Genomic DNA, 15,853 nt, shown 5'->3' on the forward strand with positions numbered 1-15,853 from the left:
GTGTTATTAGGAGGGAGTCAGATCTCAGTAAGTTTCTGTAGACCAAAGGAGTGAGAAAGGAAAGGGTTTAAAATGAAAGCAAGTTGTTACTTCTGGAGTGGATATTCCAAAGAACACAGTGGAAGGAGGGAGGTAGGTTTCGAGTGGTACATTGAGGGATGGGGACAGTTGGATTGCAGAAGATGGAAATAATGATAATAGTAGTAATAGAAGTTAACATTTATAGAGTTCCATGTGTCAGGCACTGTGTTAAGCACTTTACAAATCTCATCTCATTTGATCCTCACAATGACCTTAGGAGATGGGTGCTATGAATATATCCATTTTATAGATGAGAAAACTGGGGCAGACAGGGTTAAGTGACTTGCCTAGGGCAAAGTCAAGTGCAAGTCGCATCATTAGTTCTCTGATGGCCTGGTCTTCTTTGACAGCGAAGGACAAACACACAAGTGTCTGAGGACACATTTGAATTCAGGTCTTCCTGACTCCAAGCCCTGCTCTCTATTCACTGTGCCACCCAGATCATCAGAATGGATTTGAACAAATCAGAACGTGGATTTCAATGGTTCAGAGTCATGGTGATGGGGAGAGTATGACTGGATAGGAATTTGTTAATCATTGACAGAGGGAGGTATGTAAGTGGTTACAGGCTCAGGTGAGGGGCCTAGTAGAGGTGGAGTTACAGGAGGTCACGGAGCATACTAGGAGGGAGGAGGACGGAGTGGAGGACCCAAGAAGCCTGGGACTAGGCAGCTAGGTAATAGCATTGGCCTTGGAGTCAGGAAGACATGAATTCAAAATTGACCTCAGTTAGTTACTGCCTGGGTGAATCTGAGCAACTCAATTAACCTGTCTACTTTAGATAGACAACCTCTGTCAGCTATAAAATGATTTAATAATACCTACCTCTCAGGGTTGTTGTGAGGATCAAATTAGATAATATTTGTAAAGCACACTTAACAGGGTACCTGGCATGTAATATGTGCCTAACAAATGGTTGTTTCCTCCCACCCTTCCATAGCAGGCAATTCCTTGCTTACTTGACAGGCTCAAGAGAATTAGTAAAGCTTTAAAGTACACTAAGACTTTTGGGACATCCTATATTATAAAGTACCTAGTGGCTGGTACATATAAGTGGTGCTTTCTTTAAATGGTTAGAGAATACAGAAGTTAGCTGGAGTAGTTAAAGAAGTCTTCAAGGTGGAGGTAGAAAAGGGAATAGAAATTAGAGAAAGGCCTAGCCAAGAGAATTAGTGAGCGAAGACCAGTTGCCTGGAGTGGGTAATGCATACTCAGGGAAGGAACAAGGATATCAATCTTACTGAAACAAAGGATTCCTATAGAGAGTGATAAAGTTAGGAAAAGAGCATCCAAGGAGAGACTGTGTCTCAGGGCAAGAGGGGATCCCAGACCTAAACTAGGCACCTCCAGATCCATACTAGGGGAGTGTAATGGGAACGGGTGCCCACTGAAATCTGTGTTGCCTACTACACTTTTTTAGGTCACAGTCCTACACACAAGGGTAGTGTTGCTGGGGGGGAGGGGGAGACAGACTGAGAGACAGAGAGAGATGCTTTTATTAATGGAGTAAAAGCTTGAAGAAAAAAATGGAAAAGAAATTAAATTTCTGAAAGGATTGGAAAAGGGAATTAACAGTGTGGGACAAGAAGTATAAAACCTTGTCTGAGCAACAAACTCCCTGAAAAATAAAATGGACTAAAAAGAAACCAATAACTCCATGAAACAATGAGATGATAAAACAAAATCAAAAGGTTGAAAAATAGAAGAAAATATAAAGTAGCTCAAAATGAAAACAATTGACCTACAAAAGAGTAGAAAAAATTGAAGATTAGACTATCTGAACACCATGAGTGAAAAAAAAGGTAAGTGACCACATCTTGTAGAAAGTAGATATAAGAATAATCCACCAGTTCCCTTCTGAAATAAGCTCCCAAATGAAATTTCCCAGCTACATCACAGCAAACCCCGAAGTTTCCAGATTGAAGAAAAAAATCCAACAAGCAGCCGGAAAGCAAGATTTAAAATACCAAACAGTTAGGATCACACAGGATTTAGCACCCAGAAGGAAAAGAATTAGAGGCTAAGAATAACTTGCCCAGCAAAATGCATATAATGCAACAAGGGGGGCAATGGATCTGTAATGAAATAAAGGATTTCTAAGCATTCCTAATGAAAAGGTCAGTATAGAAACTTTGAAGTTCAAATGCAGGAGGTAAGAGAAACATAAAAAGGTCAATATGAACAAACAATGATAATTGCCTAAACAAAGACTTAACTGCTTACATTCTATTATAGACAGGTGATATATGTATACCCTCTGAACCTTATTATCATCAGGGTTCATAAAGGGAGTCTAACTCTACAAAGTCTAGGAGCAGTTCTGTTACCTCTTGACCTTAAGAGAAAAATGGAAAGAGAAGGTAAGAGAATAGAGGAGGGGAAGGAAGATTAGGGAAAATTATCTGACATAATTAGGGTGTACAAATAGATATCTACAGAAACAAAGAAGAGAGGAGGAGAGAACATCTCACACTTCAATTTCACTCTCATCTGAATGGGGAAGAACATACACACACATACATCTGCTTACAGAAATATAGTTTATTCAACATAGGAGCGAAAGGGGAGAAGTAGAGAGGGAAAATTGGAAGAAGGGTAGATTAAGGGAGGGGTTAGTTTTAAGCAAAACAAATTCTAAATTTGTACAAAAATATTTAAAGTTCTCTTGAGGTGGCAAAGAATGGGAATCAGAGGGGGCACCCATAAATTGGGGAATGGATGAACAAATTATGATGTTTTGGAATACCATTGTGTTGTAAGAAGCGTTGAAGGGGATGGTTTCAGAGAACCCTGGGAAGACTTGTATGAACTGATGCCAAGTGAACCGAAACAGAACAATTTATAGCATGATATAAGCAACTTCCCTCATGTGTTGTTAAATGAAGGTGGAGAAAGAACCGGGAACTCTTATCAGCTAATAACTAACCACAGTTCCAGAGGACTAATGATGAAACATGCTATCCACATCCTGATAGAGGTTTCAGAAGGAAAAAAAAAGGATTCAGAGTGTAAAACGAGACAATTTTATTAAAGGACACGGTCAGTGTGGGAATTGTTTTTATTGGCTATATGTAACAGGATTTGTTCTTTAGTTCACAAGTGTGCGTGGGGGGGGAGAGGGTTGGAGTAGAAGGGTGAGAAGGCAGATTATTGCTAATTGAAAAAATATGTTATATACAATTTTTTTAAAATATTGGTCTTGATCATTAAAGGCCATAACTCCTAGGTTCTTAAGGTGTACAAAGAGCTACCTCCCATCAACCCAGATGGGCAAATAGTCCCCATTTTACAGATAAGGAAACTGAGGCTTGAGACTGGCCCAAGGTCAGCCAGCTCATAGCGTATCAGAGGCCCCGACCGGACCACCTAGACCAGGGAGAGGCCGGCGGACTGGAGAGGAGACTTCGGAGACCGTGTCTGCTCCGAGGTGGGGGCGGGGGAGGGAGGAGTCAGGACCGCTGCGGTCCGACCCGAACACAATTCCAGAGTTCCCCGCGGCGCCGCAGAGCCACCGGGGCATCGCCTTTGCTCCCAGCCCCTTTCAAAGTCTTTTCCTAGGGATCGTCTATTAAGGCCCTAGAGCGAGCCGGCTCAGGGCGGCTTCCCACTCAGCGGCCGTTCTAAAGCTTTCTCCCCCTTGGGTTTCCTCTCCAGCTGGACCCTTCCCTTTTCTTCCTTCCTCCCGGCTCCTTTCTCCCTTCCTCTTCCCCGCCCCTCGCTTCTCGCCCCACCCCTCTCCCGCAGTTCAGCCCCTCCCTTGACACCTCCCCCTCTCCTTTAGGTCGCTGACTCGCCCAGCTGCCACGTTTCACTGATGACATCACCGAGGCCGCTCAGTTTTAGCCAATCCGCTAGGGGGAGTCAGAGCGGAGCCTTCTCCCGAGAGACGGTCGGGAAGGGAGAGGAAAGGGGGGGGAAGTGGGGTAAAGTGGGGTGGTCAACAGCTCCCTCAATGCGCATGCGCCAAAGGAGCCGGGCTCGTCGGGAAAGCGAGTCCCAGCCGTCTTGCCAAACCATCTGGCTGCGGGGCCCCCAGGCGCGCGCCTGGACTATCTTGCCCGGCATGCAGTGCGGTGCGGCCGCCCTCTGGGCTGTGTAAAGGCCCTTCGGTCTGAGGCTTCCCTATTTCCTGGTTCGGCGGCGGCCATTTTGGGTGGAAGCGAGAGTCGAGCGGCAGAAGCGGCGGCGGCAGTGGCAGCTGATTGTGTTCACTGGGTGCGGAGGGGGGTAGACGTTTGCTCTCCCGGAACGGACTTTCTCATTCCTTTTCGTCGGTTCCGGGCGCGGAGAATCAAGGCGGCAGCGGCGGTAGTAGCAGCAGTACCAAGGGCGGAGGTGGCGGCGGCGGCGGCGGCAGCTGCAGTGACATGTCCAGCATGAATCCCGAATAGTGAGTGAGGGGCCGGGAGCGGGACCGAGGCCGAGGCTGGGCCGGGCGGTGAGGGGCGGGCACCGGGCAAGAAGAGGAGGAGCGCAGGGCCCGGGCCAGGCGATGCGGAGCCGGGCCGAGCCGAGCCGTAGGCCACCGGCGCGCAGCCGAGCGAGGCCCGCCGCTCCGAGCCGGGCCGAGCCGGACCTGGCGGGCCCCATTGTCTGACGGCGGAGGGGGTGCGGCTGAGAGGGAGCCGCAAGACCCGAGGGGGGGGCGGGGTCCGGTGAAATGGAGGCTCCCCGAAGCAGGCCCGGGAAGGAAAGGGGGGTTGTGAGAGGCTGCCTCGGAGGGCCCGCTGAGGGCTTCTTTTCTCTGAGAGAGGTGACTTCCGCGAAGCGGGTGGGTACTTCGGGGGGGCCGGGGTGGGGTGCTGTCAGCCCCCCGCAGGAGAGGGGAACGGCTCCGCTTCTCCGGAGCTTGTTTTGCCTTCCTTCCTTGGGGCCCCGCCAGGCGGCAGGTGAACATGGACGCTCCTCAGGGACCGTGGGGAGAGGAGAGGGGCTCTTAAAATGCCCCTACTTCTCCGAGCCTGTGTTCTGGAGGAGCCAAAACCCTCCTGAGGACCTGGTCACTCGGGCCGGAAGGACTCCATCGCCTCTGAAACACTTCTCTGTAGGACCCAAGGAAAACCTCAGGCACAAGCGCACCTCCCCGTCGTCACCGTGTCAGACGAGCCGAGTGTGGCAGCCTGTCACCCTGAGGGTGATGGAGAGCCGGCCTCCGCGCTGACCCTTGGGCCCCCGGGCACGCCGCTCTCCGAGCCCCTTAGAGTTGCCCAGGAGGTGCTAGCCTGTGTGGGGAGAGGGAGTTTCTTCCCTTAAGAGTTCCGGGTGCTGCTGAAATCACAGGTCTTGTCCCTGTCCTCATCCTTACAGTTATAGTAGAGAGAGAAACTGGTGGATCTGCAAGTTTTGGATTACCTTACCTGAATGATTGCAGATAAGGAATGAGGTTTCATGACGTGTCATGAAAAGTTAATGCATTTCTTTTTCTTGCTTAATTGAGAAGCAGCGACAGCAGATGTGACATACTTGGCACCTTTCCTAGTAACTGGAATTCACTTTTCTTGGGAAAATTCTGTCGTTCTTCCCCAAACCCCCCAATTTCCTCCCCTCAATACATGTAAAATTACTCAAATAGTAACGATGTGATTGAAATGGATGCTTTTAAAATAAACCGGTATGTCAGAAGGAAAGATTAATGTTAGAGTGTTTTCTTAAAATTTGAAGTTCTACTGCTAAATTCCCTGTACTCCTATCCCCTTCCCCTCTGGTCAACCCATCAGCTTAGCTGACAGTCATGTGTGTGTCACATGGCTCTTGCAAAATGCATTCTGACTGCAGGTTTTGTAACACTGTGGTTTGGTACTGAAATGTTTCCTTTGGTTTGTATTAAATTGCAGAGAAGGCATCATATTTGATTCGAATTCTGCATATTTTAAGATGTAGCTAGTTGATTTGCAGTCTTGCAGTTTCACCTTTCCTTACAAAGTTCTAGGAAAAGGGGCCCCAAGAAAACAAAATTGCAGAGTTGACTAGTGTCCTTAACTACTCCTTAGCAGTTTCTTGGCCACAGTCAGAAACACTGATTAGCCATTGCTTTAGAAGTTGGTTGCCTTGCTGCTTAGGGCGCTCCTTACGCAAGATTCAGTTTATGTAAAAGTAGTTAAGAGAAAACTACTGTTAACATCATAATCAGATATTAAATAGACCAGGGCAAGTTACTTAATTTTTAAAATTTATTTCCTCATTGTAAAAAGGGAGTATTAATAGCTGCCTAATCCATACCACAGGTTTGCTTTGAGGGTTAAATGAGGTAATATATGGTGAAGTACTTTGAAAACTGTAAGATTATTGTTGTTTATTATGATTATTATTTAAAATCAAAGTTTCAATAGGTTGTTTAGGAAAGCTTTCAAAGGTAACTATCATAGAATTGCTAGTCCAAATTTGATCACTGTTTATAAGGTGCTTGAGTTATGAACAGAAGTAAGCCGTAGACTCTGCGTTTAGGGATTTTGCAATTTTAATTAGAAACTAGAGGTAAACATACTGTCTTACACTATAATTTATAACTGCTTTATGAGCACTGCATAGGAAGGAAGAGATCACCATGGTCTGGAGAAAGCTCATGTAGGAGGAGCCACTTGAACTGCCCTTCTTGATGGAATGGTAGGACTCTGATAAGTGGAAAGGAAAGGCGAGGACGTATGCAAGGCAAGTGAAACATTGTTGGGCAAAGATGAAAAGGAGGAAGAGCCAATATTTTTAAAGTGTGCTTTGGAATTTCTAAAGTGAGTTTCACATTTTTGTGACTAAAGTTAATAAATGTGGTGTGAAATGTATCTACCTATATATTGGCTTTTTAATGAAGTTAAAAGCTTGAGCAGAAGCCCTGCAAGGATACCTTTTTTGTATGATAACTGTTTTTATTGGTTGCATCCTAGCACAGAAAATTGACCCATGACCACACTTTTACTGTCTAATAGTGGGTCCAATTGAAGTAGAAGGGAGTTTGGAAAGAGGAAGTTGTTGTAAATCTTAAGAGTGGATGGTGAAAATTATTTGGGATATGACATAACATTTAGTGGAAAAGACCAGTAACTTGTCAGCAACCAGATTAGAAAAGTCAGACTTTGCAAAACACGTTTCTTGAATTTTTATTTTATTTTTTTGTGGTGAGGCAATAAGGGTTAAAGTGACTTACCCAGGGTCGCACAGCTAGTAAGTGTCAAGTGTCTAAGGCCAAATTTGAACTCAGATTCTTCTGACTTCAGGGCCAGTGCTGTATCTATTGTGCCACCTAGCTGCCCCAACTTTTCTTGAATTTTCAGATTGCTTTTTCTAATTTAAACTGACACTAGTTTTGTGGATAAATAAATATTCTTCATAACAATGTCCTGAAAGTTCATAGTCAAATATTTTTATGTACTTAGAAATGTTTGCTCTGAGTTAATAAATAATCATCATCTATATGGCTAAATATTGAACTGTAGGGAAAGTTGGAAAGAATTAAAAATGTCACCTTTTTTAAAGCAAACTCTTGGTAAGATAGAACTGAGCATTGAGCTTAGTCAGGTCTGGATTCTGCTCCCAGATATGCCTTGGTGTGACTTAGGTCAAGTCTTGTTGGCTTTCTGGATTTCTGATTGCTTGTCTATTTAAAACAAAAAACAAAATAAGGAGGGGGGAGAGGTGTTAAAGTTTGGCTTTGGATAGTAGGCTGGTTTTTAGATTGATGTTTGTCCAGCCAAATGTTCAAACTTCGTTATTGGCAAAAGGAATATTCTGTGGAGTAGTACAGGAATCTTCCCCTTTGACAGTCTCAAAAATTAGGGATGTACTTCATATTTCTTAACAATCCCATAATAACTCCAAAATGTGTTTTCTTGATAAATTCATTATAACCCAAATCCTTTCTGAACACTTTCTATTTTCTATTTTCATCATTGCTGCTGAGTTTAATAAAAAATGGTGGGAGGTAGGTGGAGACAAGGCCTATAATTAGAATGGAAAGTTATATATAGTTTTTTGTTTTTATATTAGTTAATATAAAAAGGGTGGCCTATAGCTGCTTTACCATTTTTTTTTTTTACTTTATGAATTGTAAAACTTGAAATAACATTAGTAACAGTAATTTCAGTCTAGCCTCAGACTTACTCTAGTTGTGTGACCTTGGGCAAGTCACTTGTACCTCTGTTTACCTCAGTTTTCTTATCGGTAAAATGTGGACAATAATTACCTCAACCTCCCAGGGTTGTTGTGAGGGTCAAATGAGATAATATTTGTAAAGTGCTTGTCACAATTCCTGGTACGTAATAGGTGCTATATAAATGTTAGCTATTATTGCAGTTATTGCTAATTATAAGAATAATTGATAAGGTTAAAGTTGTGTTTTTGCTCTTTTCTCCCTAATAACCTGACTGTTTTGAGATAAATGTGTGATGCTCTAATGTGGTGTACTTCAAACTAGGACTAGGTACTGAGTTAATTAAATTTCAAAATATAGGGAAATGAGCAATTCAGAGGATTAAAACAGTAATTTTCTGGAGTTCTTGTGGGGTGGGGAAGAGGTATTCTGCTTAAGAGGTATTTAACAAAGATAAACCTTAAAACTTTACAAAGTAGCTATGATAGTGTTTTTAAAAATCAAAGAATTAGGTATCTACTTTCTTAGGATAATTTAAACACTATTAGGAATCCACTGTTGTTTTTTGCCTTGAGAATTGTAGTTGATTAAAGTGTGATGTTTTTCAAAAAAGAGTTCATAAAATTTAAGTCTTCAGCTTGAATCTTTTTTGGCAATATTTGTTGACCTTTTAAAATGCCATGTCTCCAAATTCTTGTATTTTGAAGTCTTAAAACCAACTTTTTTGGACTTTGCTCTCTCAGCTATAGCAGACTTAGAAGGGCATTTGACCTTTTTAATAATCGCCAGACTTCATAGTAAATCTCTCCATTTAATTTATGAAAATAAAAACGTTAACCAGTTCTTCCAAAAACTTGATATAGTGAAGAACCCTTAGCAATTATACTCACATAGTATGAATTTAGGTTTTACTTTAAACAAAACTGTAGGCTAAAGAAGCAAAAACAACTCAAAGTAGTTTGACATTCAGTTTTAGTTTGTCCCAATACCTTCGTAATGAATACACTTCTGAGCTGTGAATTTTCTTTAAATTATATAAGATTAGAGAAACTTAAATTGTCTTCACATATATGAACTACCTTACTCTAAGATGTAACTACTTTATATCAGCTGATTGCTGGAAGTTAAAAGATAAATTTGTATTGATTACAGAAAACATTTATGAAACTCATTTTATTCATTTATTAACTCATTTTAAAGACAAGTTGAATTGTAGAATGTTGGAGCTGAAAAGGACCTTAGAGACTTGTTTGGTTTTGTTGTACTTTTAAAGTTATTTAGCTTATGATCTAGTTACATAGAATGACATACTGAAATCTTTCTGTTTCATTGTTGACTCTTTTAGTATATTTTTTGAACAGGAGATTTTTAGAGTCCAAGTACTTAAATTTAATTAGTTACTATTAAAAATTTTGCCAGATTTCTCAAGTGGACACAGAGCAACCCTGAGTAGTTAAAGCTTCTGAAAACTACTTTTCTTTGAGGCATTCTGTTCCTTCAGTAATATTAGTCTTCATTCTGAAAGAATGACACTAGATCTATGTCTTAATTTGTCATTTTGCTTATATCGTCTCAGAAATCTTTTAATTTTGTATTGCATCTTTTTTCTAATTATCTTGGGGTTCTTATATTTTTTTTCTGGCTATACATCTATCAATTTGTTTTTTAAAATTGTCTTTATTCTTTCACTACTCTATTCTTTCTAACTTCCGAGGGCAGTATTAGGGTTTTTTTCCTTGCCTCTTGTTATGATCTACTTTATCTTGCCTTCTCCCAGTTTAATAGATAGCATGAAAATGTGCTTCGATACTTAAATGCTTTTCAAGTGTTAGAACATAGAAAGATTTTTTGCTTAACTTTCAAATGCCCAGCTGGAAGAAAAGCCAGGAGAGAAAGAGAAGAAGGGAGAAGGAGAGGGAGAGGAAACGAGAGAGAGAGAGAGAGAGAGAGAGAGAGAGAGAGAGAGAGAGTGTGAGTGTGTGTGTGTGTGTGTGTGTGTGTGTGTGTGTGTGTGTGTGTGTGTGAACTTTTCATCACAGTTTGGCTAAACTATATTTCCAATTTTAGTAAAAGATATAGGTGAAATGCCCCAGGTTTTTTTGCCCCGAACTCCTCCTGGGGGTGGAGAGAGGTGTGGTCAGGCTTTTTTACTGCTTTCCAGTTGAAGGTGGGGCTGGGATTTTTGCTTTGATATCTAGATTGGAGCCTAGTAGCATGCAGAGGGGGAAAAATGACTTTAACTTTAGTCTTTGGTTTGTCAAATATTGATGGGAGAAGAAGATGCTTCCAAAGATTGTGAATAGATTTTTTTTGATTGGGAAGAAACAATCCAGGGTCTCCCAGGAGCCTAGAGAAATACAAATTTAGCTAATAGTTGAGACCACTGTGTTTTAAGCATTTGTACAGGTAGGCTATGGAGAATGTTGTTGGAATTTCAAGATGGGGGTTTTTTTTGTTTTGTTTTGTTTTTTATTTGTACCACACTGCAATGAAAACCAAGGTCATGATTATGGCTTCCTTTGTACTACCTAGCTTTGCTTTGTTCCACAACCACTAACACTGACCAACTGTCCTGCCCATGCCTCCCTTATCAAAAGGGGGACTGTGTAGATCTAAAGCTCCGTTGCAACTCAGAGGTCATCTAGTCCAGCCCCCTTAATTTTTTAGTTAAGGAGACTGCTTACCTAACGTGGACCTTTTTTGAGTAGTTTCATTTCACTGATTATATTCTACAGAACTTCTTGCAAATTTATACTTGCCCATATTCTGATTTTATTACTACAAATTGATCATAGCACTAATATTCAAGTTAGTTTCTAGAAGACTTTTTCTTAGTCTTTTTGGACTTGGAGTCCAGAAGGTTTTGGTTCTATTCCTGCTGCAGACACTTAACTCTGAGTCTGGGGAAATCACTTAATCTCTGGGCCTCAATTTCTACATCTGCAAAATGGAGGATAGTAGCACTTACTTTACTGGATCATTATGAGGATCAAATAGAAATGCTTTATAAACCGTAAAGTAAACTATAAATGTCAGTTGACACAACAGGATTCTGAAATTCTGGGCTAAAGGATGTATTATGGTAGAAATTATTTCCCTCAGATTCATTGACTCAGTATTTAGGGGAATTTTGCCAACTCATGGAATAAAGAAAACGTGCTGTTAATTCTACAACCCGTATGCTAGTTTTTTTGTATTTGTATTATCATCTTTGTTCTAACATCTTGGCAAAAAATTGAAACTGGGTACTGATGGTGAAAAAATCTATGTAAGGAAAAGTATTTGGAGTAGTGGAAAGTGGAGGACATGGGTTTGAATCTCATCTCTGCTACTTATTATCCATGTGTTCTTGACAAGTCACAACTGTCCAGCTCCTAATTTCCTCATCTATAAAATGAGAAGATACTTACAATCTGGATTCTAGTTGCAACTGTGATAATATTGGAATGATAATAATGAGTAGCATTTACATAGTACCTATTATGTGCCAGGCTGTGCTAAACATTTTAGAAATATCTCATTTTTATCCTCACAGTAACCCTGGGAGGTAGGTGCTGCTATTGCCTTACAATTGAGGAAACTGAAGCAAACAAATTCAGTGACTTACCCAAGATCACACAGCTTCTTAAGGTTCTTGAGGGCTTTTGAACTCAGATCTTCCTGACTCTAGACCCAGCTCTCTATCCACTGCACCATCTATCTGTCTAAAACTAGAAACTTTCTGTGTGACCTTGGGAAGTCATTAGACCACTATGCCTCAGTTTCCTTATTTGTAAAGTGAGAGTTGGATTAGATACTAAGGCTCTCTGTTGCCATAATGCTTTCTATGTAATTTATGAGTTTATGTCAGTCATACAGAAATCAGGCACCAAAGAGACTACTTTTTCCAGAAATTCGACATGGGGAATGAGAGGGAATAATAGGATAAGGAAACAGGATCAAAAGTTTTGGGAGAATACTCTCTTGGTTTTGCTTTTTAAAGCTAAGTGATATACCTGGGCATTTTCTAGACTGGAGTGATGCAAAATGAGAGAATTGGCAAGATTGATGGAATAATGTCCCAGAGAGTATGAGATCAACAACACTGTAAGACAAATTGTTGTAACTCCATTTAAGATTGCTGTGTGGAGAACATTAGTCTTTTTGTCACTGACCTGGCTTCAAAATCCTCCCTCTGGTACTTAATAGAGTGTTAACCATGGGCTAGTCTCTTAACTTCCTTAAACCTCATCTCTAAAATGGGTTCTTACCTTATTGGATTGTAATATATGTAATATATGTAAAGTGCTGCCTTGAGGCTCTCAATATCTTAGATGTTATTTGCATTTAAATGAATAAAATGTGGGGAAAAAAGATCTTTGAAACTAGAGTTCCAATTTACAACTGTTAGTAAAGATGGTGAATCCAAAATACCACAATCAGCAGCTAACATCTAAACAGTTTTTATTTTTACCTCTTAAACATTTAAATTAATACTCATCTAAAAATTGTGAGTGAGAAGGTTGTCTTGCTGTTTTGAGCTGAATAAAATTTTTGTAACTTTGTAGTTTCTAATTTTCTATTAAAGTTAGTTTACTGTAAAAATTATGAACTAACAATAATTTATTACCAAACTGTATATCATTTGAAACATTGATATTATATTTGTATTTATGTATTTTATATTTATGTATATATATCACAACTATAAATATATACATACACACACAGAGACACAGTTTTGAGGGTTTTCCACTTAGTTTCTTAGAAACAATTCCATATATTAACATAGTGTAGCTTTCTTACTTCATTCCCTCTAATCATTTGGATTAGTTCCAGGTTTTCTTTTAGTATAAAAAATGCTTTTATGAACATCTTTGTTCAGATTTGTAGAGATTTTTTTTTTCTTCTTTTGGGTGTTAGAATATAGTCTCCAAAGTATAATTATTGGGTCAGAGTGCATGAAGTTTTATAGTTTGGAGTACATAATCTGATTCCTTTCCAGAAATATTGAACCACTTTACAATGTTACCAAAAAGTTTGCTTTTTTCCTCCATATATTTGTCATGATCATTCTTGTTTTTTGCTTTAATGAACTTTTTCTAAAGCTGTCCAAGATCTTCCTTGTCATTTGGCAGATCTTGTTTGTCAGTTTGCTTTCAAACCTTGAGCAGCAAAAGGGCCACTTTCTAAATATAGAGTATAAGGTATTCACCAAAGTATTTATCATATGATCATATAAAGTATTATGATTTTTACAGTAAGTGTCCTGGAAAACATTTCAGAAAGTAAGTTTAGGTATTGCCTATTTATTTTAGCTACTTCCTTATTTTTGGATTGTTAGAATTTTTATGTGAATATTGATATATTAAATAGTTGCTTTTTGTAATTTAGGAAATTTCTTACCTTCTGAAGGAATGAAAAGTGCAAAAATCGATGTTTGTTTAGTTCCAAACAACAAATTAATTGTTGCTGACTAATATTCATAATGAGCCAATTTTGTCTTACATAAAATTCCTCCCAAGACAGAAATCATCCATGGTTGAGTGTTTTGATTTGAGAGGGGAAACATTTTCTCCAAATATTTGTTTAGTAGCTATTATGCACCTGATATTATTATAAGTAAAGTATAGTGGAGAAAGGAGAAGCATTCCGGAAACTGATTTGAGGCAATATTTAGGAGTATGTGGGGATTTACCTTTTATTTATCTCTCATGTTCATTTTGGATATTCTTCTCCATTGTGTTTATAATCTGTTTCCTACGATGCATTGGGTGTGAAATAAAGCTGTAGGAATCAGTTAATTCTGTAGGACTTTACCTGTTTTTCAAAACTTCTTAAACTTTACTATTTGCCACCTATTCAGCCATGTTTGGATCATCACATATTGTTAGCTTTTTACTCTCCTCTGTCTCCTTCACTTTTCATATTCAGTTATCCACCCTACAGTTATCTCATCCACATCATGACTTTCCCTATCAAAGTTTCAATATATCACAGATTGGCATAAGAATTTAAATGAGAATTTTTAAGGAGTTTTTTGGAAGCCTCAGACAACACATGAAAGCCAGCAGACTCCCCAGAAAAAGTTTAGAAACTCAGAAATGCATAAAATATATATATAGTATTATATAATCTCAACTTATTTTATCTTCTAATACCATAAATATACATAATTTCTTTTTGAAAGTTAAATAAAGTTTGCAAAAAGAATGTGACACACATAAAGACGAGAAATGTAGAGATACCACATTGACCTACATATAGCCTGTGACCAAATGCTTAATCTAAATTTTACAATAAGGTACTGTAAACATCCCATTAAAGAAAAAGAAAAAATTTAGACTTCTTCTGTGGTATGAAGAGGGGCCTAAAAATTTTTATGTGGATTTTCTAGATCACAGAGTGCTGTACTCCTAACCCCCAAGATGTAGAAGGAATAACTGTATATTCATTCCACCCCTTCACTGTCCCTTTCTCCCACTGTCACTGCCACCAGTCTGTCAATCAATCAGCATTTATTAAGTGCCTATTGTGTGCCAAGTACTGTGCTAGGCACTGGGGATAGGAAGACAAAAACAACAAAAAAAAGTGAAACAATTCATATTCTCTAGGACCTTATATTTTTTCCAGGGAGGCGATACATACGAAGATAAGTCCTTATTACTAACTTTCTGGAGTATTGCAATAGAATCCAAACAGCTATGCCTTTTTCTACTTTCTCCCCTCTCCAAGCTATCCCTACATAGATCTGGTTGTTACATCTGCTTCGATTTTTAGTGGTTCACAGTTCTGTAGGGTTAATGTCTACTGAATCAGTTTTGTATTCTTCAGGTATTCAAAGGTGCTTTATACTCTGATGCCATCCTACCTGCCTTATTTCATATTCCCTGCCCTGAATTCTGTGCCCTAGCTACCTGAACTACATATTATATATCATTTACTGTCTCCATTTTGCAGATGAAGAAACTGATTTAGAGAGAGATTAACTGACTTGTCCAAGGATATACAGCTGGTAAATATCAGAGGCCGGATTTGAATTCTGATATTGTGACAAATTCAGTAGTTTTTCCATACTACATTACCTCTCAATGTGAACCTGGGTGCTTGGGAGGATGGTTAGATTTAGGGGGAAATTCTCAGTTCTCTTAAGGAACATACTGAGTCTGGGATACTGATAGTACTTGCAGATTTATTTAACAGGTGGTTGGAGATATAAGACTGGAGCTCTAGTAAGAAATTGGACCTGGATAATATCCATTTGGGAATTATCTTCATTGAGACAGTGATTAAACCCATAGGAACTGATGAAATCTCTGAGTGCAAAATTAGAGAAGAATGCCTACAATGGATTTGATTGACTCCCATTCATAGGAGTGAGTAATGAATGGTATAAGAGGATACTGAGATGGAGCTGTGAGACGAGGGGAGAGAGCAGTTTGTGGAAGCTAAGGGAAGAAAAACAGTCAGAAGACAATGTGGTTAGTCCATTTTCAAAATTGCAAGAGGTCAAATGGAATGACAAAAAAGACCAGATTTAACATTTAAGAAGTCATTGGTAAACTTTTAGGGAGCGGTTTCAGACAAGTGGTAGTGCTGGAAGCTTGCATGGGGTTGAGTGAGGAAATAGAAGTGAATGCAGATGATTCTGGGATTTTTGTCAGTGAAAATGAGAGAGAAATGATGAATGTTAGGTGCTGTCTTGGTAAAATG

At 39.6% G+C, this 15,853-nt stretch overlaps 1 protein-coding gene across 1 annotated transcript in view; it reads left to right on the forward strand.

Moving 5' to 3' along the window:
- Window positions 1–3,130: 3,130 nt before the first annotated feature.
- The window catches only part of RAB1A (RAB1A, member RAS oncogene family), a 43,444-nt gene continuing 30,721 nt past the window's right edge, over window positions 3,131–15,853 (forward strand). Inside the window, exon 1 of the mRNA XM_072635404.1 lies at window positions 3,131–4,471. Within this exon, the coding sequence (XP_072491505.1) occupies window positions 4,449–4,471 (23 nt within the window). The 5' untranslated portion in view covers window positions 3,131–4,448. The remainder of the gene's footprint in view (window positions 4,472–15,853) is intronic.

This window comes from Notamacropus eugenii, chromosome 1 (genome assembly GCF_028372415.1).
Source record: "Notamacropus eugenii isolate mMacEug1 chromosome 1, mMacEug1.pri_v2, whole genome shotgun sequence".
Lineage (NCBI taxonomy): Eukaryota > Metazoa > Chordata > Mammalia > Diprotodontia > Macropodidae > Notamacropus > Notamacropus eugenii.